At 39.0% G+C, this 26,579-nt stretch overlaps 1 protein-coding gene across 8 annotated transcripts in view; it reads left to right on the forward strand.

The window, feature by feature from the left end:
• PRKN (parkin RBR E3 ubiquitin protein ligase) overlaps positions 1-26,579 on the forward strand; it is a 1,400,595-nt gene that overhangs the window by 74,323 nt on the left and 1,299,693 nt on the right. For 4 of the 8 annotated variants that reach the window (XM_051855165.2, XM_051855162.2, XM_051855163.2 and 1 more), the window contains one exon: positions 15,108-15,195. The exons of 2 other annotated variants lie outside the window; for them this stretch is intronic. In XM_051855165.2, coding sequence (XP_051711125.2) covers positions 15,111-15,195 — 85 coding nt within the window. In that variant the 5' untranslated portion in view covers positions 15,108-15,110. Of the gene's footprint in view, positions 1-15,107; positions 15,196-16,726; positions 16,889-26,579 lie in introns of those variants that run through there. 2 more of the 8 variants (XM_051855167.2, XM_051855166.2) reach the window with 2 other exon arrangements.

The following is a 26,579-nucleotide window of genomic DNA, read 5'->3' on the forward strand; positions in this document are numbered from 1 at the left end:
AAATCTTTCATGATCAACTGTTTCATTTAGAAGTGCTCAGATTGAGTTGTGCTTCTCTATATCCTGAATTAGTTCTTACTCCTAAATTAACTCTTATGTATATAGCTGTCAAGTTGCCAGGAGGGTGAATGTTTACCGAACAGTTATAGCTAGTGAATGCTAACTATGTGCTGGGCTTTGTTCTAAGTGTGCAATCCACTTTATATCACTTAGTCCTTGAACATAGATTAGAATTTAGTCTAATGCAGGGTGATATCAGACTATCCTGTTTAAGAAAATTTATGTAATTTGGGCCTAAGAGGCTTTTTGTTAAAAATAGATATATTTATTTGTTTATTTATTTAAAAGACAGAGTTACAGAGAGGGAGAGGGAAAAGTGTGTATGTGTTGGGGGGGGCAGATCGTTCATCTACTGGTTCACTCCCTAAATGATTGCAATGGCCAGGGCTGGGCCAAGCTGAAGTCAGTAGCCTAGAGCTCCATCTGGGTCTCCCATATGGGTGTGCAGGGGCCCAGCACTTGGACTATATTCTGCTGCTTTCCCAGGTGCATTAGTAGGAGCAGAAGTGGAGCAGCCAGAACTTGAACTGATGCATGTATGTGATGCCAGCATTGCAGGCAACAGCTTAACCTGCTGTGACTCAATGCTGGCCCCAAGAGCTTTTTTATACTGGGATTTTCATCTGTAAGGTGAATTTCTGGTGTATAAGAACCCTGAGGAGAACATGGTGTCAAGCCACTAATATTCTAAATTACTATTAATGAATAATTAAAATCAGTTTACATTTCACTCTGTCTAGTTATCTCATTTGTGGGTGTATGTGTGTTTGTAATTATTGGTTTGCAGCTCATATTATATGTAAATGGATTATAGCAAAAGCTTGGAGGAAGGAATGCCATATGGGATTACAGTTAATGATGACCCAAGTCTGCCCCTCATTTTCTGTATGTCTATCTCACAGTGCCAAAGACCTTCCAAGTAATTGAATCTTTCCTTTCTATGATTGAATTCTGAAGGGCTTTTTTTAAATTCCTTTTTTTCCCATTATAACCATGAAATTAAGATAATTCTTGCAGTGCTATGAATTGCAAAATTTCTTTTGGAGAAAATTACATGTGAACACTCATAAGAGCTAAGGAGAAAATATATAATTCTTTCCTCGCTAATTTGTATTAATTTGTATATACTCTTTGTATAAATTCATAAAAATAATGGAAATATGGTTGTTTTTTATAGGACTACAATTACAGTAGGCCACCAGGTGAATTTTCTGGAGGCAAAAATAACAGGTGTTTACTTTAAAAAATATTGGAATGCAACCATTAACCAACAATCTACTTAAGAAATTATTTTCTAAAAAATTTTATTAATATAAAGAGAACAGGTTTCGTGTAGTTCATAGGTACAATTGTAAGAAGATAACTAACACTCATGGATCAATCCAACTGTGGTTGTCCCTTTCTATAGAATTGAAGACATAGCACCTACAATCTTATTCAGTCCGTATGCAATTGGGACAGGTGGTTAACGTAACATTTAAGTCAGCCGTTAAGATGCTTTTCCTATCTTGGAATACCTGGCTTTGAGCACTAGCTCTGACTCATGACCTAGTTTTCTGCTAATGCAAACCTGGGAGGCAGTTGTGATGGCTCAAGAAATTGGGTTCTAGGGGCCAGTGTTGTAGCCTAGTGGGTAAAGCCACCACCTGTGACACCAGCAACCCATATTAGCGCTGGTTCCAGTCCTGGCTGCTCCATTTCCGATCCAGCTCTCTGCTAATGCCCTGAGAAAATGGCAGAAGATGGCTGAAATGCTTGGGTCCCTGCCACTCCGGGAGACCTGGAAGAAGCTCCTGGCTCCTGGCTTCAGCCTGGCCCGGTCCTAGTTATTGGGCCATCTCAGAGGTGAGTTAGTGGCTGGAAGATATTTCTTTGTCTCTGTCTCTCACTATAACTATTTCAAATAAATAAATTAATTTTTTAAAAAAGAAATTGGATTCTTGCCACCTATGTGGTATACCTGGATTGAATTCCTTGTTCCTGACATCCCTGACCCAGCCTTTGCAGGCATTTGGGGAGTGAACCAGGAGATGGGGAGAGCCCCAACCTACCTCTCAAATAAACAAATAAATAAATAGAATTTTTAAAAAAGGCACCAGTACTGGATAATCTTTATTTTTCATGAGGCAATGTAAATTAATCATATTCTTATCTAATGTTATCTAATATCAGTTAAATATGGTACTAGATACAAATACCACGACCACTGAAATTAGTTTTGTGGTACAGATTCTGGCTAGGAACTTGGATTTCCCAGGCATGCTAACCAGGGTTAAATGCTGCTGCTGTTACTTCCTAGTTTGTGATTTTATAGAAACATCAATTTCTATTCCCCATTGTATGAAATGGGAATACTTATAATGTGTGTCTCATAGGATGACCTGATAACATTTCTTAAACTATAAGTTGGTAACGAATGTGGCTTTCCATGGGTGGCCCCAAGAGGAGCTGTGATAATAGTAAGGGTAGTACATTCTGAACCTCGAGGCTCAGCTGCTAGGTGAGGTCTCAGCCTTCCTTTAGGCAAGTCGCCTGACTTCCAACACTTATCTTTTCCTCTCTCTACAGTGGATAATAAGGTCTTTCCTTCCTATATTATGAGGTTATTATTAGGGTCAAATGATATGAAACATTATGGAAAAGTTAGGTTTTCATTTAAAAAAAAAATCACCTATTTTATGCAAAGCACCAAAAATCCTCTCTGCCTTAGAAAAGAATGCAGATGAGAGGACAGCGCTATGATGCAGGGGGTTAAAAGCCCCAGCCTGCAGTGCCGGCATCCCATATGGGTGCCCGTTCGAGTCCCGGCTGCTCCTCTTCCAATCCAGCTCTCTGCTGTGGCCTGGGAAAGCAATAGAAGATGGTCCAAGTGCTTGGGCCCCTGCACCCATGTGGGAGACCTGGAAGAAGCTCCTGGCTCTTGGCTTCAAATCAGCACAGCTCTGGCCGTTTCGGTCATTTGGGGAGTGAATCAACAGAATGGAAGACGTCTCTCTCTGGCTCAACCTCTCTGTAACTCTGTCTTTCATATAAATAAAATAAATCTTAAAAAAAAAAAAAGAATGCAGATGAGTAGGTTCTTTTAGAAAAAGGAGAGAATGTGGTTTATGTTTCTGTCTACTTGTGTGCAAATGTTTGTTGATTAACATGGTTCAGGAACATTAGGATAAGAAAGGGCCATGCCAGATAGTAAGGAATATTAGTTTGTAATTCTTAATTTGCTTTAAATCCCAAGGAAGCATATTTAACTACTATTATGCAATTAGTTCGTATACTGTATATTTTGGAAGGTATTATCATAATCTTTTCTATCTTTTATTCTTACCGTAGTACTGTGAAGTAGATATTATTACAATTACTCTTTTTTGGCTAGGGAAACTCAGACACATAAAAGTTTATTGATAATACAAATAATACAATGACTATAAGGAAATTAATCCCAAGCCCAGTTTTCTGGAAACATCCCATCACCTAAGATTCAACTCAGAAAATTTACTAAAACTATGTTTATTTACTCATTTCACTTATTTAAAAGGCAAAACTGATTATAGAGAAATTTAATATAAGTTTCTTATGAAAAGAATCTTCATAGGCTCCTAGTAAAACTAAGTTGATTAAAAAATGAAATATTTATAAAATATTTCAAAGAATATGTACATACATACAACATCCCCATGTATTAGGGATTCTGAATTAATAATTAATAAATGATTAACAAATGTTAATGGCATAACATATTTGTTCTAGAAAATACTTTAAAGAAATTAAACTTGCAGGTGCAACCGAGTCTGCTTTGGGCCTCTTCAGTCCATGATTTTGAACTGTTTATATATTTTTCCTGGATTGAAAAATAATATATTAATTCAATAATTGATTTTAAAAGATATCTTAAACTCATTAGTTGGAATTCTCTAGAGCAAGAACCTCAGAGTTTTCTCTTAGAATAGTTTATGACAGCTAACAATAAAATATCTTCAAATTGCTGACTTGATAAGATTTGTTTTTAATTATCACACAACTGTAAAGGATAAGATGCTAGAGGCGCTGTAATTTTGATTCATTTTGGATCTCTGAAATGTGTGTTTTACTTTGTATTTGAAAAAGATGCTTAGGATCGTGAGAAAAAAAGAAAAGGTGTCAGTCATTTAGAAGTTGTTTTTAATAAATCTCATCAGCAATTATTCTAATAAAAATTTGGTATGGGTAGAAACTAGAAATGATGAGAAATCTCAAATATATTCACCTTTTCCCTTTATTATGTTTTCTCAATTTTGTTTTTTGTCCTTTGAGTTTATATAGTTTATTTATATTTTAAATGAATTATTTGTTTAAAGATTTGTTTATTTACACACACACACACACACACACGCACAGAGAGAGAGAGAGAGAGAGCGCGCGCTAATGAGAATATCTTTCGTCTGCTGGGTCACTCCCCAAATGGCCGCAATGACCAGGGCTGAGCCAGGTTGAAGCCAAGAGGAGGAGCCAGGATCTTCATCTGGATATCTCCCATGGGTAGTAGGGGCCCAAGCCCTTGGGCCATCTGCTGTTTTCCTGGGGGCATTAGCAAAGGTGCTGGATCAGAAGTGGAGCAGCCACAACTCAAACTAGCACCCATATGGGATGCTGGCGTTACTGGCAGCAGCTTTGCCTGCTATGACACAATGCCAGCCCCTAAAATGAATTCTCAGGATGCTATTATCTTTTTTTTTTTTTTTTTGACAGGCAGAGTGGACAGTGAGAGAGAGAGAGAGAAAGGTCTTCCTTTTGCCGTTGGTTCTCCCTCCAATGGCCGCCGCGGCCGGCGTGCTGCGGCTGGCGCACCGCGCTGATCCGATGGCAGGAGCCAGGAGCCAGGTGCTTTTCCTGGTCTCCCATGGGGTGCAGGGCCCAAGCACCTGGGCCATCCTCCACTGCACTCCCTGGCCACAGCAGAGGGCTGGCCTGGAAGAGGGGCAACCGGGACAGAATCCGGCGCCCCGACCGGGACTAGAACCCGGTGTGCCGGCACCGCAAGGCGGAGGATTAGCCTAGTGAGCCGCGGCGCCGGCCAGGATGCTATTATCTTAAAACATAAGGAGTTAACTGACAAATGTGAGGAATATGCATTATAGTAGTCATGGAAGTACTGTGTATAATAGTGAAAAAATTGAAAACAGTTACTTATTGGTGGAACATTTGTATTATGACCTTCTAAGGAAATGTCATGCAGGAGTTAGGAATACATTGAAAATATGCACACAATCAATCTGAGACCCATAATACATGGGTCAGCTGATAAAGCAGGCTATAAAATTGTGTCTTTAGAATCCAATTTTGTAAAACCAAAATGCACACCACATATGCCCAAATATGAGATAACCATAGATATAAGGCACTTATTTTAAAGCAGGGATGCTTTTGCCCCTAGAGACAGTGACAGTTTTCTGGAGGGCATTTTTGGTTTTTAGTTGTCACTCTGGAGAGGTGCTACTGGCATCCTGCAGACCACAGTCAGGAAAACTCCTAAGTCTCCCATGATGCCCAGGGCAGTCCTACAACAAAGAGCTACCTGCCCAAGACATCAGTAGTGCATGGTTCAGAAATCTCAGAATAAGAGGGAATTTTTAAATATATGAATAAGAGCATCCTAAAAAAAGGTCTGTGACCTATACCATGCATATGAAATTTTAGGGATAAAGCAGAATGGGTAAAAAGCTACATATAGTAATTTATTAATTAAATCATGATTTCAAGATATTTAGAAATATTTTTGTTAGAAAAGAATTTTAATTTTTATTCGGATTCTTCATATATATCAACATATGCATTGCCTTAAGTTGTTAGACTTAGAGCACGTTTTAAATCCATTTATAGACCATTGAGATACTTGAGCCTTGTGTAGGTATATATATTCATTATCTTGTCACTATAAATATGCAGTAAACTTTTAAAAGTGATTCTTAAAAAATCTTATTTACAAGTGTTAATGTTTGTGATTATGAAGACATACCATTGAGAATAATTACCAATTCTGGATGAAGAATGTTTCAGGTTAATGTGTCTTTCTCGAACAATTTTCTTGTTCAGAACGTGGTAATTGAAAGAGCATCTGGTAATATAATGGAGTGAAGGCAAGACTAGATGAGGACTCCTTTCCTGAAGCATGAATGGAGGGAACTTGTCTTGTTTTCAGACTTCCAACACAGTCCCACTTAAGTGTGTTACTATGTGTGTATGAAGATGTGCATCAGAATGTAGCCAGTGGTGATACCATTCAAGTGACCGTCACCTCTTTTTTTCTGAAAAATCTTCCAGGAGAATGTAAGTTATAATGAGCTTCACATTTGTAATCAGAAGAACACAGTGTCTGTTTACAATTTAGATAAAAAATATAGCTGTTGCTCTTAGTTAAGACTAATCTGTGAGGGATTATACCTTGATTGATATTTAAGTTCTTAACTTATTTAGGAGAAAATTTTCTACTAGGGAGACAATCTTTCCTTGGCCCATCGTGTGCAGACCTCATTATGATGTCCTGCATGGTCCTGTCCTACCAAGAAAAAAACACTGTATTTCATAGTTTCCTCTCCTTTTGATCTTCTCAATCCCTCCATCTTCCACCATCAAGAGGAAAATAAACGCTGTGTGAGGTCACTCAAGTCTTTGATTTCTGCAATGGTTTGTCACACCCATGTTATCCTTAAGTCTCACAGAGGACTGCCACATTCGTGCTTTTATTTGGAGGAGTCTAAGGGAATGGGGAGATTACTGAGATCTGTAGTAAGCCAATGGAGAAAAATATTTGGGGAAAAAAAAGGATTTTATCACCCTGGAGACCTCATCCATAGGTTCCAGTAAATGGGCCTGGTCCACCACAGTACAGTGGTCACATGGGTTTCAGCAGTGTTGTAGAAAGTGTGGAACTGGGAGAGGCATCCTTGTGGCTTTTGTTTCCGAGAAGTAGGTTCCAGCTAGGTGGAAGGATTGTTTGACCTGTTTTGAAGGAAGCTTTATTTTTGTATATATTGGGTAAAATTCAGGTTAATGAATAAAAAGCTTTTTAAAGGTAGAACTACAGTGACATAGCTATATTAAGAGTGATAAGTGGTGGATTTAGAGTCATGTATGTTCATTCTCAAAATGATAGCTTTGCCATAATTTCAATATTCCTAGTGTATTTTATTTCCGCATTCCAGAACGCAATGTACAAATTTCATTTTTTGTTAAAAAATTCAAAACCAATAAAATACATTCACATATGTTAGAAAACCCGGAAGTATAGACAGATCTATGAATATATTTAGGAATAGAGCTTTTCAGCCCACCACTTCACCCCCAGGCCTGCTCAGTTTAATGATTCACTTTATATACATTTCATTGAACACCTTGTGTCTGTGTTTACCTATTTACATCATTAGTCCTCTAATTATATAGATTTCTAAATAGCATGTTTGAGACTTACAGATGTTGAACACTTTTAATAACGTGTAAATGAGAAGGGCATCCTTGGAATGGCTACCCAAATCTCCCTGAATCTACAGGTCACCTCCTAAACTTTGAATAAGAACTGCACTTCTGACTTTCTGAATTATGGAGATGTTTCTTGGTTTGGGGGAGAAGGGCCTAAGTTTCTCTGAAGTGTTAGGCCATGTACAGCATCTTGATTTTCTGGAATGGCTCTGGTGTGGGTGGGCTGTACCAGTGTAATTGTTACTTTGCCCATTTCACCCTTGCAGGTGTCCTGGATTGTATGATAAGTTATATGGTCACCTTAACTAACAACTTGTTAATCATATTAGTATGACTGTGTGTGGTGGAATGAGAAGGCCGTGCCAAGATGGCCACTGGCAACAGAATCTGCCTGGCAACAGAATGTGATTGGATGGTTTCAGAAACCACATGGCAGTGGAGTCTGCCTGGCAACAGTCAGTGATTGGATGGCTTCAGAAACTGCCTGGCAACAGGGTGTGATTGGTTAGGGCATACACTGCCCCTTGATTGGATTGGCTGCCTTGGCTATATAAGCTGTTATAGCAACTGAAATAAACTAGTCTGCAGGCTGCTTGCCTCAGGCCTGCTTTCACCCGACTCCTGGGGTCTGTGTGGTGACTCTGTGTCTCTTGCCCCCACCACGCTCCTCCTCCCAGAAACGAATCCACAGCAACAACTGTGAAAGTGAAAATTTTTGTCTGTTTTATTTATAGTTGTATCATCATCCTGTAGAACAGTGCCTGGCTTGCAGATGCACTCAATAAAGATTTATTGGATTTTGCATTGGGAAAAACTTGGTATGTGTACCAATCAGGGTTCTCCAAAGACACAAAATACATGTAAATATATTTATATAGAATGGATTTGTCTCATATGATTGTGGGGCTGGGAAGTCTGAAATCTGAGGACAGGCTAGAAATTCAGACAGAGTTTCTGTGTTACAATCTTGAAGCAGAATTTTTTTTTTCTCCAAGAAGCATCAATTTTTGGCTCTTAAGGCTTTCAGTTGATTGGATGAGGCTCACCCAAACTTTGAGGGTAGATTCCTTTACTTAAAATCAACTGGTTGTAAATGTTAATCACATCTACAAAACATCTTCAGCACAGTACAGTACCTAGATGACTACTTGACCCAACAACTGGGTCCTATAGTCCAGACAAATTGACACACATAATTTGTAAATACTTAAGTAACTACTGTAGTCTCATTAAGCATAATATTATTTATTTATTTGAAAGGCAGAGATGGAGAGAGAGAGAGAGAGAGAGAGAGAGAGAGAGGACAGATCTCTTGTCTGCTGGTTCAGTCCCCAAATGCCTGCAACAGCTAGGACTAACCTGGGCACCAGGAACTCAATCCATGTCTCTGATATGAGTGGTAGAGAAACAAAGACTTAGCCATCACCTACTGCTTCCCAAGGTGCACATTCACAGGAAGCTGGAATCGGGAGCCGAGCTGAGACTTAACCCCAGGCACTTTGATATGGAATGGGGTGTCCCAAGCAGTGGTTTAATTGCTGTACCAAATACCTGCCCACAATTAATTATGATATAAATGATAAGTTATATATATTCCAAAAGTATGATTATAATTATATTCTTTATGCAGGACATTTTGAAGCTTGCAGGAAAAGGCTTTCTCTTGTCAAACACATGTGATGTTCAGTATTAGAGTCTTGAGTTATGAAGTGGTGTTGTTTTGTACATAAAGTCTCCCTTTGATACCGTTCTTTTTTTTAAAAGATGTATTTATTTACTTGAAAGAGTTACACAGAGAGAAAAAGGAGAGGCAGAGAGAGAGAGACAGACAGACAGAGAGAGATCTTCCATCCACTGGTTCATTCCTCAATTGGCCGCAACAGCTGGAGCTGTGCCGTTCCGAAGCCAGGAGCCAGGAGCTTCTTCCAGGTCTCCTTTATGGATGCAGGGGCCCAAGGAGTTGGGCCATCTTCTACTGCTTTCTCAGGCTATAGCAAAGAGCAGGATGGGAAGTATAGCAGCCGGGACTAGAACCAGTGCTGATTTGGGATGCTGGCACTGCAGGCGGTGGTTTCACCCGCTATGCTGCAGCACTGGCCCCTCCCTCTTATAACTTTCTTCACATTCTTCTTGAGGCCTTTCTGAGTTTAGCTGGGGAGAGGGTGATGTGGGGAAACACTTAGGAACCTGTCTAGTCGTCAACAGACTCTGCTTCAGAGTTGATGTCTTTGTACTATGGAAACATAGGGCTGGTTCTAGGCTTTAGAGCCAGCAACTTGAGCACTGATGTTCTGTAGCCAACAACTGCAAATATTTCTGAACACCTCTTGTTTGCAACAGAGGAGTGATTGACAAGTGGATGAGAGAGGAAATGGCTAGAACAGGAAAATAAAGGATGAAGAATTGTGATTGTGATCACGCTGGGCTCAGGAGCAAATTCCTACTTCCTTGCTGAGCCACAGAGTGGCTAATCAAACCTTGGCAGACCTCCGTAGTTGTAGAGCAAAAAGTGAGTGTGTGAAAAAAAAATAAAAAAATAAAAGTGAGTGTGTGGTGTTAGCTCAATACTTGCTGGAAGTTCTAAATATTTTTTTGCTGGACTTTTATTCATGAATACATAGTTAACTTTTCTATATTATTGGCAATTCAACTTTGAAACCAAACTTTCTTAATTACTTCTTATTCAGATTTTGGGTTTGGAATCTTAAGGCAAGCTGTTGACACCTTTCCACGGTGCATCTGTTCAAATGTTTGAATCACAGTTTTGTATATTAAGTAACCAAATTAAAATACCTGAATAAAATGAGTAATACCATTTGTTAAATTCACATTTGTCTTCTGTGGCATCTGACATCTAATGTGTTTTTGCTTTGAGCAAAATGATTTTTGAAACCAGAGTATTCATACTTATTGATTTACTTTATTATGAATAAATAATACAAACTTAATTTATAAATTTATTTAATAAAATACTACTTTTGAGATACATGTATTTGGATTTACGTGGAGAGAAAAAATATTATTGATAGCTTTCTGAAGAAAGGGCTCAGAAGGCAGGGGATGAACCCTTTGCATTTTGTTTTATATCTTTCAATGCTTTTTTTTTTTTTTTTTTTTGACAAGCAGAGTTAGACAGAGAGAGACAAAGAGAAAGTTATACAGTGAGAGAGACAGAAAGGTCTTCCTTCCGTTGGTTCACCTCCCAAATGGCTGTTATGGCTGGCGCGCTGCGCCGATCTGAAGCCAGGAGCCAGGTGCTTCCTCCTGGCCATCCTCCACAGCCTTCCTGGGCCACAGCAGAGAGCTGGACTGGAAGAGGAGCAACCGGGACAGAATCCGGCGCCCCAACCGGGACTAGAACCCAGGGTACCAGGACTAGAACCCAGGGTGCCGGCGCTGCAGGCAGAGGATTAGCCTAGTGAGCCGCGGTGCCAGCCTCAATGCTGTTTTAATTTCCTAATCAAGAGCATCTTCTGTATTTAGCTAACACTAACGTGTTTTGATGAGAGGTTTTTTTTTTATTTGTTTGTTTGTTTGTTTTTGAGGAGACATGTTTAGAAATAAGATCAGGGGCCAGCACTGGGGCATAGCGGGTATAGCTGCTGCCTGCAGTGCCAGCATCCCATTTAGGACCAGTTCAAGTCCCAGATGCTCCACTTCTGATCCAGCTCTCTGCTATGGCCTGGGAAAGCAGTAGAAGATGGCCTAAGTCCTTGGGCCTTGCACCCACGTGGGAGATCCGGAAAAAGCTCTTGGCTCCTGGCTTTGGATCAGTGCAGCTCCAGCCATTGCAGCCATCTAGGGAGTGAACCAGTGGATGGAAGACCTCTCTCTCTGCCTCTCTCTAACTCTACCTTTTAAATAAATAAATAAATATTAGCAAAAAAAAAGAGCAATATATCAAATCCATGAGATAATAAAAAAAAAGATCAATGTGAAATAATGCCATCCACTATATCTGATTAGTTAATTATTCCTTTTATGTGAGTACATTTTTTTTAAAGATTTTATTTATTTGGGCTGGCGCCATGGCTCAATAGGCTAGGCCTGTGGTGCCAGCACCCCGGGTTCTAGTCCCGGTCGGGGCGCCAGATTCTGTCCCGGTTGCCCCTCTTCCAGGCCAGCTCTCTGCTGTGGCTCAGAAGTGCAGTGGAGGATGGCCCAAGTGCTTGGGCCCTGCACCCGCATGGGAGAGCAGGAGAAGCACCTGGCTCCTGGCTTCGGATTGGTGCAGCGCGCCCGCCGCAATGCTTCGGCCATAGCGACCACTTGGGGGATGAACCAACGGTAAAGGAAGACCTTTCTCTCTCTTTCTCTCTCTCTCACTGTCTACTCTGCCTGTCAAAAAAAAAAAAAAAAAAAAAAGATTTTATTTATTTGTTTGAAAGTGAGAGAGTTACACAGAGAGAAGAGAGGCAGAGAGAGAGGTCTTCCATCGATGGTTCACTCCCCAATTGGCCACAACGGCCAGAGCTGTGCCGATCCGAAGCCAGGAGCCAGGAGCCTCCTCTGGGTCTCCCACATGGATGCAGGGGCCCAAGGACTTGTGTCATCTTCTACTGCTTTCCCAGGCCATAGCGGAGAGCCAGACCAGAAGAGGAGCAGCCATGACTAGAACTGGTGCCCATGTGGGATGCTGGCGCTTCAGGCCAGGGCTTTAACACGCTGCACCACAGCGCCAGCCCCCTGAGTACATTTTTTTTTTTTTTTTGACAGCACAATTTAGTTTTCGGGAAACCACTTAACTTTTTAGTATATCCAAGTGCACTTTTTGCCACCAATTTCTTCCTTAGCTTGTATTCCACTTAATGACTCATTCAGCTAAATACATATATCATCAAAAAATCTAGATATCAAAGAGATGATTAAAGAATCCCTGACTCTGCTTTTTCATACTGTAAAGGAATAAATTCTAAAAAGAAGAGCTGCGAAAGAAAGATCGCTTTATTGTAGCTCTTAGCTCTCCACTGTAGAGCAGGAAAGACTTGCTGTATTCAGATGTAAAACTGACAGACTGTTTCCTTGTAGAGGCACAAAAACCAGTTATGGTGGCCGGCGCTGCGGCTCACTAGGCTAATCCTCCACCTTGCGTCGCCGGCACACCGGGTTCTAGTCCCGGTCGGGGCGCCGGATTCTGTCCCGGTTGCCCCTCTTCCAGGCCAGCTCTCTGCTGTGGCCAGGGAGTGCAGTGGAGGATGGCCCAAGTGCTTGGGCCCTGCACCCCATGGGAGACCAGGAGGAAGCACCTGGCTCCTGCCATCGGATCAGTGCAGTGCGTTGGCCGCGGCGGCAATTGGAGGCTGAACCAATGGCAAAGGAAGACCTTTCTCTTTGTGTGTCTCTCTGTCCACTGCCTGTCAAAAAAAAAATAAAATAAAATAAAAATAAAAAAAAAACCAGTTATGGCACTGAAGATTCCATTATTTGTATTTTATTTAAATAATCTGCCCTCTCCATAAGTGAGATTATAGTGACTAGTTTTTTTTTCTTTCTTGATAGCTTATATAATTTGCAATATAGAATAATGTTAATAATATACAAAGCTATCACAAACACATAAATTTAGGAATACTATCAGTACTCAGTGGAATAGAGTTAACAACGATGTAAATTAGAAAACAGTTTTGGGGCCAACGCTGTGGCTCACTTGGTTAATCCTCCGCCTGCGGCGCCGGCATCCTATATGGGTTCCGGTTTTAGTCCCGGCTGCTCCTCTTCCAGTCCTGCTCTCTGCTGCGGCCCAGGAGAGCAGTGGAGGATGGCCTAAGTCTTTGAGCCCTGCACCCACGTGGGAGACCAGGAAGAAGCACCTGACTCCTGATTTTGGATCAGCGCAGTTCCGGCTATAGCGGCCATTTAGGGAGTGAACCAATGGAAGGAAGACCTTTCTCTCTGTCTCTCTCTCTCACTGTCTATAACTCTACCTGTCAAATAAATACAAAAAAAAAAACCCACAAAGTTTTATTAAAAAAACAGTTTCAATGGACTATATGCATATTACAATATGAAAAATAAATATATGGAATGCATGTACAGTTAAACACTTTATAAATCACTGAAAGAAAAGTTTTAGTTATATATAATACATATATACACATAAACACAAACATGCATATGTGTATGCACACACAAATGCATGCTTACATCATTAAATAATCAAATTTGTTTTTGTTGACATCTAGCAGAAACTATCTGACCACAAGTTTGTCAAGAGAATTAGTGCTCTCTGAAGCCAATGGAGGTCAATGAGTAGTTTTTATGGGAATATTGGTCTCTTTGTGGGGCAGTTTCTATCTCTCTGAAAGGTTCAGTTGTTTTCTAGATATATGTCTAGGGCTTTGGGAAAAGGCTTCAGATTTTAGGCTATGTGTACCTGAGCATTAATTGTTACTCCAGTGAAGGTGCTCTCCAGTCCTGTCTTCAAACACTGAGGACAAAGGATGCTTTTGGTTTCCATTTGCATGGAGTATGTTTTCCATCCTCATACTTTCAGTCTACATGAGGCTTTACTGGTTCAACCAATTTCTTTTAGGCAGCATATAGTTGAGTCTTCTTTTTAATCTACTTGTCTCATCTACATCATTTGATTGAGGGATTTAATCCATTTAAGTTAGAGGTGATTGATAAGTAAGAAGCTTTCCTGTTATTTTGCTTTCTGGATATATTATTCTTGGTTGACAGTTTTTGTTTTGGGACTCTGACTATATCATCCCAGTCCTTGCTGGTGCATACAATTCTGCTGAGAAATCTTCTGTTAGTCTAATGGATATTCCCTTATATATGACTTGATGCTTTTCTCTAGCTATTTTTAGCAGTCCCTTTGACTTGTTCTTTTGTCAGTTTGCCTGTAATATGTCTTGGAGAGAGCCTTTTTTGGTTGAGTACATTTGGTTTCTTCTAAGCTTCTTAGATCTGGATGTCTATATCTGTTTCAAGGTTGTAGGAGTTTTTAGCTATTATTTCACTGCCTAAGTGCTTCTATACTTTTCTCCTCTTTTCCTCCTGGAACTCCCACAATACAAATACTTGTTTGCTTAACAATACATCAAAATCTCTTAGGCTTTCTTTATTTTCAAGAATATTTTTTCTATGACTGGATTATTTCAAAAACGTCCATCTTTAAGTTACAATATTTTTTCCTTCTGCTTGTCCTATTTTTTTGCTGATGTTACAATTGCCTTTTTTTTCTCTGAATTATTCAGCTTCAAAGTTTTTAAAATTTTTTTTAAAAGATTTTATTTATTTCTTTAAGAGCTAGAGTTACAGACAGAGAGAGAAGTCTTTCATCTGCTGGTTTACTCCCCAAATGGCCACAACAGCTGAAGCTGCACTGATCAGAAGCCAGGAGCTAGGAGATTCTTCCAGTTCACCCACAAGTATGAAGGGGCCCAAGCACTTAGAACATTTTCCATTGCTTTTCCTGGCCATAAGCAGAGCTTTGGATCAGAAGAGGAGCAGGCAGGACACGAACCCTTGCCTATATGGGATGCTGGCTCCCTAAGCAGAGGCTTAGCATACTATGCCACAGTATCAACCCTTCAGCATCAGGATTTTTAAGTGAACTCTATGTCTTTTTTTTTTTTTTCCTCTTTCAGATCATGGATTATTTTCCTCATTTTGTAACAGTCATCTCTTCTAATATTATGGAATATCTTTCACAGGGAAATACACATTTTCCTGTAGGTGAGTTTTAGGGCATTGACTGGTTAGGATGCTTTGGTATTGACCTTAATTGGGCACAGAGGTTTAACCTCTATATGAATTCTTAAGCTGTAATCAACATCAGTGGTATATATGAATGTCTCATGCTTAATTTTTGTGAAGGTAGTAGTGTGACTTTTTAGTAGATGCTGGCTGCCAGGGATATGTGACCTCAAGACCCAGGGGATTGGTGCTGATTGGCAATCAAAGCCTCTATTAACTACCAAAGTACTGCTGAGGGCATATTGGCCAGAAACATCCTGAATCCCAGAGAATGATCACCACTGGCATGGGGACCTCTAGTGGCAGCAACAGTGGCACCAGAAAAGTGTACTATCATAGATAGGTCCTTAACACCCACAGGGATGATTTCTGCTGATGGTAGGGGATGTCAGCAGCAACAGCAGGTACAATATTTAAAATTATGGAATCCCAGAGTATATTAATAAGTTGAACAATTCATTACCATGCATGTGGAAAAATGAGTATTAAGTAAACTAAATTACTAAATTGAAAATTTAATATATTTCATAAATAATAAAAGCATTTTAAAAACTGAGTAAAACCTTCATTTTGAAACCATTTAAAACTCACTGTATTAATAAAAGTCAGTATATTCATAGGCTAATAATAAACATAAAGCCATTATTATTATTCATTTGCTTAGAATTTGGAAATAAAATTATAAACACCAGATATACGTGTCAGAACATTGCAACTTTCCACAAAAATACCCATTAATTGAAAGTACGTATGATTTTCTTTTATTTGCCTTCATGCTGAAGTATATCTGCAAGTGTTCTTATTTCCAGGTGAATTTAAAATTTGACAGCTCTTCTCAAATAACTGCACATAGTGGAAGATATGTTTGTTCTTCATTCTTATTGCCCAGCATCGTGTCTATGTCAGTTTTTATGTCTGATTAGGTATTGAGCCACTGCATCAGTATTGGATCTGAGAATATAAAATGGATAGGAAAGCATAAAACTTTTAATCCATGTTGTTAACTGTCAAATCTACTATATCCTTCAATTTTCTTGTGCTCTGCAATTAATTCAACAAATGTTCATATTTAAATTATGTTCAATTTAAGATGTTCAGAAAATTCAGATTCACTTCTAGTACTGTTCAGCCTTAAAATGTTCTTCTTTGGAAACTACTTAAAAGAAACCTTTTAAGACCCGAAGCTCATATAATCAAGATGGATCTTTCAATATGTTAAATTTGTTTAATGCTTTTTCTTTAAGGAAAAAATGTTTTATTACTTTGTTCTGATTTTTCAGTTTTAAGAATAAGGACACATTATTTTTTATAAGTTTTAGTATTTTTCTTGACGTCACCAATCTAAGTTTTCTAAACCACTTATATAGCATTTTTCCTTTATAATGTTTACAATTGGGACATGTTTTCCAAAAAAAAGCAAATATTTTGAATCATGATTTTAACCAATGATTTTATACTAATAGTTATGTTTTATATAGTATCAGTTTAAACATAATTTCAAGGCTAAGATAACTTCAAAATTGAGATTAGTATTAAATTAAGAAGAATATTTTAGATATTTTAAAAATTTCTAAATCATATAGAATACAAATTTTTACATTTCTATTTTTTATTTTTTGGATCATATCAATGAATGTGTTCGTATTTGGACAGTTTATGGAAGTGAATTGGGGTGAGTATGACTTTAGAAAAGTGTAAATATTCTGTGTGTTTATGAACTTTGCTTACAGGCTGAAATGCTACATATAACAGACAATTCTCTTACTTCTGAGCCAATATTCTCTGTGAAATAGAAATTTCTATTTCTTTTTTTTTGTCTTTTTTTTTTCTTTCTTTCTTTTTTTTTTTAACTTGTATTTAGTAAATTTCCAAAGTACAGTTTATGGATTACGATGGCTCCCCCCCCATAACTTCCCTCCCTCTCACACCCCTCCCATCTCCCACTCTCTCTCCCATTCCATTCACATCAAGATTCATTTTCAATTATCTTTATATACAGAAGATTGATTTAGTATATATTACGATTTCATTAGTTTGCACCCACACAGAAACACAAAGTGTAAAATACTGTTTCAGTACTAGTTATAGCATTTCTAAAAATTATTACTAATATTGTCATTAGGGGAGATAATGACAAAGGAATATAGCTATGTAAATATTTTTGGTTTTTTTGAGAAGAAAGTGAAAAACAGAGAGACTAGGTAAAGTATTGGTTTGTTCAAGTCTCTGAAGAGAATGGTGAATTACGATGTGTAGATGGCATATTGTAGAATGTCTCAGTGAAGTGAGTTTTATTTACCATGTTTTATAATATCTGAGTCTGAAAGGAAATAATGAAATGTGTTAAGTTTTTAGTCAAGTTTTCATAGTTTTGATAGAGTTATTCACAAAACAATTCAAGGAAATAAATGAATCTCATGGAAACATGAGATGCCAAACATGACATCAGCACAAAACTAAAAAATGACTTCTTCAAGTTAGCATGATAAATTGATCTTAGAATTCTCAAAGACTCAGAGTGAACCAAGAATGATGCACGTTAGTCTTTACCTTCTGAGTAATCTGCCTAGGAGCAGAGATTCTGTTTCTCAGCAGAATACTGTCTCAGTTTTGGGTTGACCTTATCAAGTCCTTGAATATTTACTAAAACAAAACAAAAGAAACATTACAAACAAATAACCAAGGATCCCTGTTCCTCTCTTGTCAGGAGCTAGAGGTTCCTCACACTTGGGTGCCTTCCTTGGTCACTCTGAATAAATAAGCGACCAAGGATTGTTTCTCATGCTCCAGTGGTTTTCTCTTATTCAAGTGAGCAAATTTCCTCTGACAGCTCTTGATTTTTGCCTTTCCCAGATGTGATCCTGAATTTAGAAACACACTTTTCCCCCAGGACATACTTTGCACTTAATGCTGTCTTTGCATTCTCCAGGGGGACCTCTGGAAAATCACAAGGATGGTTCTTTTATGTTATAAGTGGAATGCTGGGAATAATGAGCTTGTTGGGGGGGGGGGGACTCAAGCATGATGAATGCTGCATGAGGGCAGCGTCTCCGACTGCATCGTGCTTCTTCATGGACGCTGGCTTCATTTCTGTTGTACAACATCTACATGCAGTAGATCATATGGTGATCTCCATACAGGTCACCATGCCTAGACTGGTAATGTAAAAATCTGGAACAAGATTTCTATTATATTCTTCACCTCTGTCTGCCCTGGGTGCCTCCCACAGAGGACTCAGGTCACCAGCTTTGGAAAGCTCCCCCTCATGTCACTTCTGCTGAAACAACCCACAGACAATTAGGATTTGCCTATGAGACTACTTAATCAATTCTCTTAAGATACCTTTCACAGGCATATTACCTTTTAGCAATTTCTAACTTTTTTGGACCATACTTCCTGATTAGTCAGGTGTGAAGGTTAGCAACATAACTAGATCTTACTTCTTGGTTAGGTTTTGTTCTTCTGTTCTTGCTCCACAGTGGCTGGACGTGACTCCATAACCTCGAAGCCTTATCTTAGCCAAACATTTGATGCTGTTCTTGTGTACTGATGTCACTGATATTTTTCCCCCTGTGACTCGTTTCAACAGAAAAGAGTATTGCCCAATATTCCCAATATTTGAATTAAGAATATATGAAAATTAGACCAATTTAGCATTAGCGTTTTTGTAAATATGTTAATATTTAAGCAATATGTAACTGTTACTGAGATTCAGCAAGTATCTTCATAATATTTAATTTTTTTCTGTAGTTTCCACTACCCCTCAGTCATAGTACTCAGACCAGCAGAACCATTTTAATTCTTACAGAAAGGCTTCTACCCAGGATGCTTTGTGACATGTGGCAGTTTGAAAGCCAGCTTTGTCTCTGAGATGTGCCTGCTGTCTTCCTGCTTCAGAGTTGGGTACCATTCAGTGAATGTGCACAAAGAATTGAGGTTGGGAGGCTGGAAAGAGTGGTAATATTTCTTAGATCTCAGCTAGATGCATCATACAAAACAGACCAGGCTCCCAGGCCCCAAACCTGCAGTGGTCATGCCGTTGAGGTATTCACCTCATGACTTTTAATGTTTCTCGTTAAATATGAAAACAGAGAAGAGAGATGGAGGAGGGAGAGAGGGATGTAAAGGGAAGAGGATGATAAAATAGATTCTTACAGGCATCCTTCTTACAGAAACTCCCAGGCAGGCAACAGAGTTTGTATGGTTTCTGTTGCAAACACTGCCTACTGTAATAGAAACAATAAAGAGTGTAGGAAACATCTGTAGAGGAAATTGTATATTTTGGTAATTGAATTCATGACAGTTGACAGCCTTTCTTTAGACCCATGTCTATGTCCAATCCCATTTGTTAAAAATATGTAAGTGGTTGCCTGATACCTGTTATGGATGAAACTTGAGGCCTTTGAGCACCCACAGCTGGCATGTGTGAAGGGTGACATCAAGGTGAAGTATAAAATGTGCTTTGTTCTTTAGCATGTGCAAAATATAGAACTAAATAGCTGATGTAAAATACAGTGAAATCATTGAATTACAGAGAATGAAAGGGACATCAATCATCAGTATTAACAAGTGTGAATGTTGATATCTAGCAAAGTTCATCCAATTAAATGAATAGGTGTCCATTTCTCACCAGTGTCAGCAGTCATACTAGTGGCACAGCTGAACAAGACAATGAAATCTGCTCCTTGAGAGGTATGTAGGCAGGAAGACAGAGGTGTGTAAATGTGTTCCTACCATACGAGTGATAAGAGTTTCAGCAGAAGTGACATGAGGGGAGCTTTCCAAAGCTGGTGACCTGAGTCCTCTGTGGGAGGCACCCAGGGCAGATCAGGAGGTGAAGATACACTCAGGTCTGGGAATTCTGACTTCCTGGTCCAGGAAGTCTGTGTGTTCAGGAATGGCATTGCCACTGGAGCATTTTGCGAATGCTGGTTAGTTGCCTCCATGCCAAGTAGTGGTTTCTTCATGTGCTGCATTTTCTCTGTAATGCTCTCATTTCTTCTTTAGCATTTTCCATTCCTAATCATAAGTTACTAATGTTCAGCTGAATGTACTTTGCATGCCAAGCCACTTGTACCTAGAACATTTGTGGCAATGATAAAAAGCGGTTTTCTAGGCTTTGCTATCTTTTTTAGTTCAGGGGGCACAGCCCTCCTGCTTCCCTCACTCCATTTCATCTTTCTGCCATTCCAGGTACATGCAGGGTTCCAAAGAAAGGGATATAGGACTGGCAACACCAGTGTTTGTGCTCACTGACACTTCCAATCAGGGAGTGGGTGCAAAACCAAGGCAATCTGCAGTCTCCAGGTCTATTTGAATTCCTGTTTTCACAAGTCAAAAACCAGCCAAGTGTGTGAAGGTCTATAAATCTGTTTTTATATGCACCAGAACTGCTCTAGATAGTGAAACTTTACAAATTATAATCTCTCCTTTCCCAGTGTCTAAATAGATGACTTATTTAAAGATTTAGCTTGATGATTTTGTTTTGATTTGTTTTTTGGGTTTTTATTACCTGAAAGGTAGAGAGACAGAGAAATGGAGACAGATAGAGACAAAGAGAGATCTCCATCTCCCATCTGCTGATTCACTCCCCAAATGCACACAACATCAGAGGATAGGCTAGGTCAAATCCAGAAGCTGGAACTCAATCTGTGTCTCCCATGGAAGAGGGTGGGGAGGAACCCAAGTACTTAAGCTATCATCTGCTGCTTTCCAGGGTGTACCTTGGCAAAAAGATGGAATCAGGAGTGAGTCTGAAACTCAGATCTGGGTACACTGATAGGGGCTATAAGTTGGCATCTTAATTGCTGTGCTAAACAGTCGCCCCTCCTGATGATTTATACTGTGAATACAGGCCCATGTAAGTTGTATGGTGACATAAGGAAGAATAGTGAATACTATAATATACATATTAATGATATATTCAAAAATCATGCAAACATAAAGTATAAATTATATATGACAAGTCTTGAAAGTTAAAACTATTTAATATTTTAAATTAAAATCATTTTCACACATGATTATACCTAAAAATTCTGTGAATTTCAGTTTTTTATATGTTTGCCACCAAGAAGATGATTATAAAATGTATTATTCTAGAGAAGTTAGCCTCATTACCTCTATTATATTAGAACTACCAATTGGATTTATATCCAAGGTTATATGTTATATTATATTTGTCTTGGGCACAGTTTTTCCTATCATTACAATTTTTGTTTTTGTCTTGTTTCCCTATATCTCTTCCTTATTACAGTTAAAGAAAATCATTCTTAAATAGCCCATCTTACAAGAAACTCCCAAGCAGGCCACAGAGTTGGTATTGTAGTTTGTTTTTGCAAAACTTGCTGCTACAACCGAAGCAATAAAGGCAATGAGTCCTCTAGCAGTAATTGATTGTTGACTGTGGTGATTTAATTTTGGCTTTAAATTTATGGACGACTTGATACAACATTATATGGACTGTAATGAAAGTCATTCCTCAGGCTTGTTGAAGACTAATGCAAATGACTCTGCTCTGAAGGTTTTATTTTTCTCCAGAAACATTGTGCACAGTAGGTCACTGTACCAGCCCTCCCAATGCACTATGTTAACAGTTTCATTAGTATGGTGGGTGGGTGCAAATCCTGATGTGTTTGAGTGAAGCTTTGTACAAGATGACCATTTTACCAGAAGAGCTTATGATTTCTTGAATTATACTTGTCACTTTACCGAAGGCCCTTTGAGCTGCTGCCCAACAGCTCTATAAAATTGTTGACTTTTTATTTTCCTTTTCAAACTCATTTTGCTTCCCCTGCCCCTGTTTTTTGTTTGTTTATTTTGCTTTTGCTTTGCACATTTGCAGTTCTGTTAGGGAAATATATTGTTCTGGATGCTAATGATCAATTTGGGGATCTGCTCCAATACAAGTGAAAGACAATATCATGTGTGTTGTGTATCTGTATCTTATTACATTTGTGGTTAAAGATAGGAAATGGGGAAAATGGCCTTTTAAAATGATGGCAGAATTCACATACTATGAAGGAGACCAGGAATATTTCAAGTAGAGATCTTTGCCTCTGAATATGAATAATGTATACAAGATTCATGATAGAATCGTTATCAGAGAAAGAAATATCTTAAATCCTCATTACATGCTCTTCCTGGGATAGAAGTCACATTTCAGAAACAGGATTTTAGATAATGATCACCTCTACTACATCCAATGTATATTACATTGTCAACGATTGATGATAATGTGGATGGCTGCTCACGCTAAGGCTGAGCAGAGAGATACTCAGAGTGGGATTGTTTTAAAAGAACTTTAATTACTAAGTTCCATTAGCAGTTTGAGCAGCCTGGGAAATCAAAGTAATTGATATTAGCTTTTCTGAAAATCTGCGCAGTTAGTAAGAAGAAAACCTGTTAGCTTGGCAGGGCAGTATCAAGCTTAGAAGAATTTGTAACTGTTTGTTAAAAGGGCTTTTTGGATATTGGTTAATTATTTCCTATACTCAGTAAAATTTTTGGCTTCTTATATACTATTATCATTTGACAAAAGTGACAGATCAATGTATGCATTACCAAAGTAAGACATTTCATTTGAAATGTATAGATCTTTTATTTCAGTCAATACTTCTAGAACTTATTTAAGAGGACCATTGTGTACAGTAGATGCAAGTGAGGAGTCAGTCATGATCTCGGCTGGGTCAGGATTTGCGCGGAGGCTCAGCAGTTCAATTGGATAAAGAGTAGAGTTGTTACAAACACTTTCATGTGAGAACAGAATTAAGTGTTTTATCAGGATTTTATACTTCAATTTTATTTTGATTTCATGTCATGTTCTCTGACATTCTATCCAACTGCTTATGCTTTGAAAAAGTAATAATTGTTCTAGATTTCTTGAGTGACGAAATTCCGACTTATTTGAATGCTGTTTATCTCAACATTGTTTAAAGCACATGTTCTAAATTAGATATGGCTTATATAAAATAGATCATTTTTAAGAAATAACAAATTGCCTTCTAGATCAGAAGCTGTTGTATAACCTTAAATGTCTGCCTGCTGCATTTCATCTCCAGGCTCTCAGATGTTCATGGAGAATATCGAAATGTTGACTTAAATAAAATGATTGCAATATTTCAGTTTGCTGAAGCTTTTATCAAGTAATTAACCTGAATTTAACATAAAGCATCATTCCTTTAAATATATGTGCTGAATAGCCAATCTTCTTGTAATAGACTATTAAAAATATGAATGTTAGTAGTTAAAATAAGATTGTTTCAAAAGAATCAAATCTCGGGGGAAACCATGCTACAGTTAATAAGTAGCAGCTGTAAAATCTGTGTAGTGATTTGTAGGTGATTAACAAAAGGACTAACAGACCATATGGTCAACCATTTTGTATTACTTCTTTTTCCACACACAAAAAATGTTGTACAACTGGACTTTTCTTAATTAACTCTGTGTCAAAACTTTGATTTATGTGGTGTATTCTATATTCAACTAAAATATAATTTATAACTATGTCAATATTTGGGACTATTTTATGCCCAATATGTAAATGAAAGATATAGCAAGCAAAAGTGTTTCTTGTATCTGAATTGGGTAGTTGGAAATTCCTGAAGTATCAGATTATTCTTTTGCTGTTCATTATAGATTATTTTCCAATGATTAGTTTTAAATTAGACATTTTATAGTGACTCCTATCATAGAGTTTTCACATAGTAAAATATTCAGAATTGTAAGAGACATACTTTAGTACAACTGCTTTATAAAAATACCTTCACTGAGTTAAACATTAAATCACATCATTTTGAACTGTACTCCTGTCTCTTTTGCAAAATTAAAAGCCATTGTTCATTAAAGCACCCATTGGACCTTATATTATTGTTGGACCTTGGATTACTGTTGAGCTAGTACTTGAAAACCAATGCAGTCATGCCAGGTCCACTTTTAGTTTTTCTTTTTTAATATTTATTTATTTATCTGAAAGGCAGATTTACAGAGGCTGAGGCAGAGAGAGAGAGTGGAAGAGAGGTTTTCCATTTGCTGGTTCACTCCCCAAATAGCTGCAATGGCTGTACTCCCCAAATGGTTGCTGGGCCCATCCATGTCCACTCTGAACCAGTGACCATATGGGACTACAGGTAGTGGCTTTACCCACTACACCACAGCACTGGCCCCCAATTTAGGTGTTTTGTTTTGTTTTGTTTTGTTTTGACAGGCAGAGTGGACAGTGAGAGAGAGAGAGACAGAGAGAAAGGTCTTCCTTTTGCCGTTGGTTCACCCTCCAATGGCTGCCGCGGCCGGCGCATCGCGCTGATCTGAAGCCAGGAGCCAGGTGCTTTTCCTGGTCTCCCATGCTGGTGTAGGGCCCAAGCACTTGGGCCATCCTCCACTGCACTCCTGGGCCATAGCAGAGAGCTGGCCTGGAAGAGGGGCAAGCGGGACACAATCCGGCGCCCCGACTGGGACTAGAACCCGGTGTGCCGGTGCCGCAAGGCAGAGGATTAGCCTATTCAGCCACGGAGCCAGCCCCAATTTAGTTTTAATCATCCTATGTAGCAGCCATTTGGGGGGTGAACCAACAGAAGGAAGACCTTTCTGTCTGTCTCTCCCTCTCACTGTCTCACTCTGCCTATAAAAAAAAAAAAAAAAAAAAAAAAAAAAAAGAAGAACCTGGAAACCTAAATATGAGACATCTTCAAAAACTTTATGAAAAATGTGTTTTATGAAAAACTGAAGCTTGCATTTCAGCACAATTTTTGCACCAAAGTAAACTGATCTTTTAATTCCATTTTCCATGAACTTTTTGAAGCCCTTGTATAGCCTTCATCTTCCAAATGGTAGTGTCACAATAATACATTCTGACTTTGGTTGCAAGCAGTGCTTACTGTCTTTGGCAGTATCATGAGAGACTTTGCTAGACCCTACCCAGTTGTAAATAAGTCATTCATTCACCAAGATATGTCAAGCTTGTATAGGTCACAGTCTGTCTGAACTAGGATATACTTTATCTCTTGGAGAAAACAGATGATGTCTCTCTTGCAAGTTGATACTAAAGAAATAGTTGGAGCAAATTTCCTAGTATTTCATCCTTTCTCCCTGCCTCATCTGTAAAAGAGGGAATTGTGACATTTTTCATGGAGGCACTGTGAGATGTAAAGTAATTTTCAGGGCTTTGCAACTAGATAACTGTTATATAAGTTTTGGATAAGTTTTTTTCCAGCAGGCAACTGGTGTATATATTTTACACAGACACACACACACACACACACACACGGTGGTGCAAGACTGGAGAAAACACAGCAGGGGAGATTCAGAGTGCAACAGATGATGAGGGTCTGTTTTCAGCTTGAAAGAGAGGGTCATGCCTTACTGAGAAAGTGATATTTGAACAAAGATTGAGGAAGACGCTTCTCTTCTCACCTTGGAGAGAGGGCCATGAACGCCGGCTGCCACACTGCTGCGCTGCTATGGCAAATGAAGGCAGATGCAAGCTCAGTGTTCCCTGCCCCCAGGATAAAACTGCACTGTGCAGAGGCATGTTTGGAAATGACTGCTGGTGGTTAACCTACACTGGACACTTGTGCCTGACATCAGCTCCTCACTTTAACAGCATCTTTGATTCCACCCTACCTCTTATATCAATCCAGATAGTACAATCTGCGCTGGTAACAGCTCCAACGACAACAATGTTTCTTGCCTGGCTGTAGGTTCACCAAGGGTTGGCAGCGGCATAGCTCTTATTGGCTTCCTCAGGACAGAGGCCCATTGAGCTGGTTGGGTGTGGAAAATGTCCAGCCTTATGATACGGGTATGAGAGATCACAGCAAGCTCTTCTGCTTCCATTTCGCCAGCCAAAGCAAGGGGTTTGCGCAGGTTTCTACCTGAGTAGAGAAGGGAAGCACAATCCTCCAGCAGGGGAGGCATAGCAGGAAGTGGCAGCAAGTGGTTTGAACACTAATTAATTTTCCGCACTCAGCTATTAGTTTTGTTTCCCTTCAAAATGCAACACAGGCCCTTTCCCTCTTGAGTTACACAGGCCTGCTTTGTTACCACATTCCCAGGGTGTCCACTTCTCTGAAGTCCATCTGTGTGCCCTACACTTGTGTGCTGGCTTTCTTCCTCCTCTGAGTGGCTGGAATCCCAATATGCTTTTAAGATACAGCTAAGTAACATGCTTCCTCTTCCTCCAGTTAATCCGCTTAAATGCTGCAACCTACATTAGCCTGCTGTGGTTTTAGTACTTTACAATATGCCTTCAGCTTCATAAGAGGGTACTTTGAGAAGTTCATGGAAATTGAGATAAAAGATGAGTTTATGGGGCCGGCGCTGTGGGAGCAGGTTAATGCCACGGCCTGAAGTGCCAGCATCCCATATGG

This window comes from Oryctolagus cuniculus, chromosome 5, assembly GCF_964237555.1.
Source record: "Oryctolagus cuniculus chromosome 5, mOryCun1.1, whole genome shotgun sequence".
Taxonomy (NCBI): domain Eukaryota; kingdom Metazoa; phylum Chordata; class Mammalia; order Lagomorpha; family Leporidae; genus Oryctolagus; species Oryctolagus cuniculus.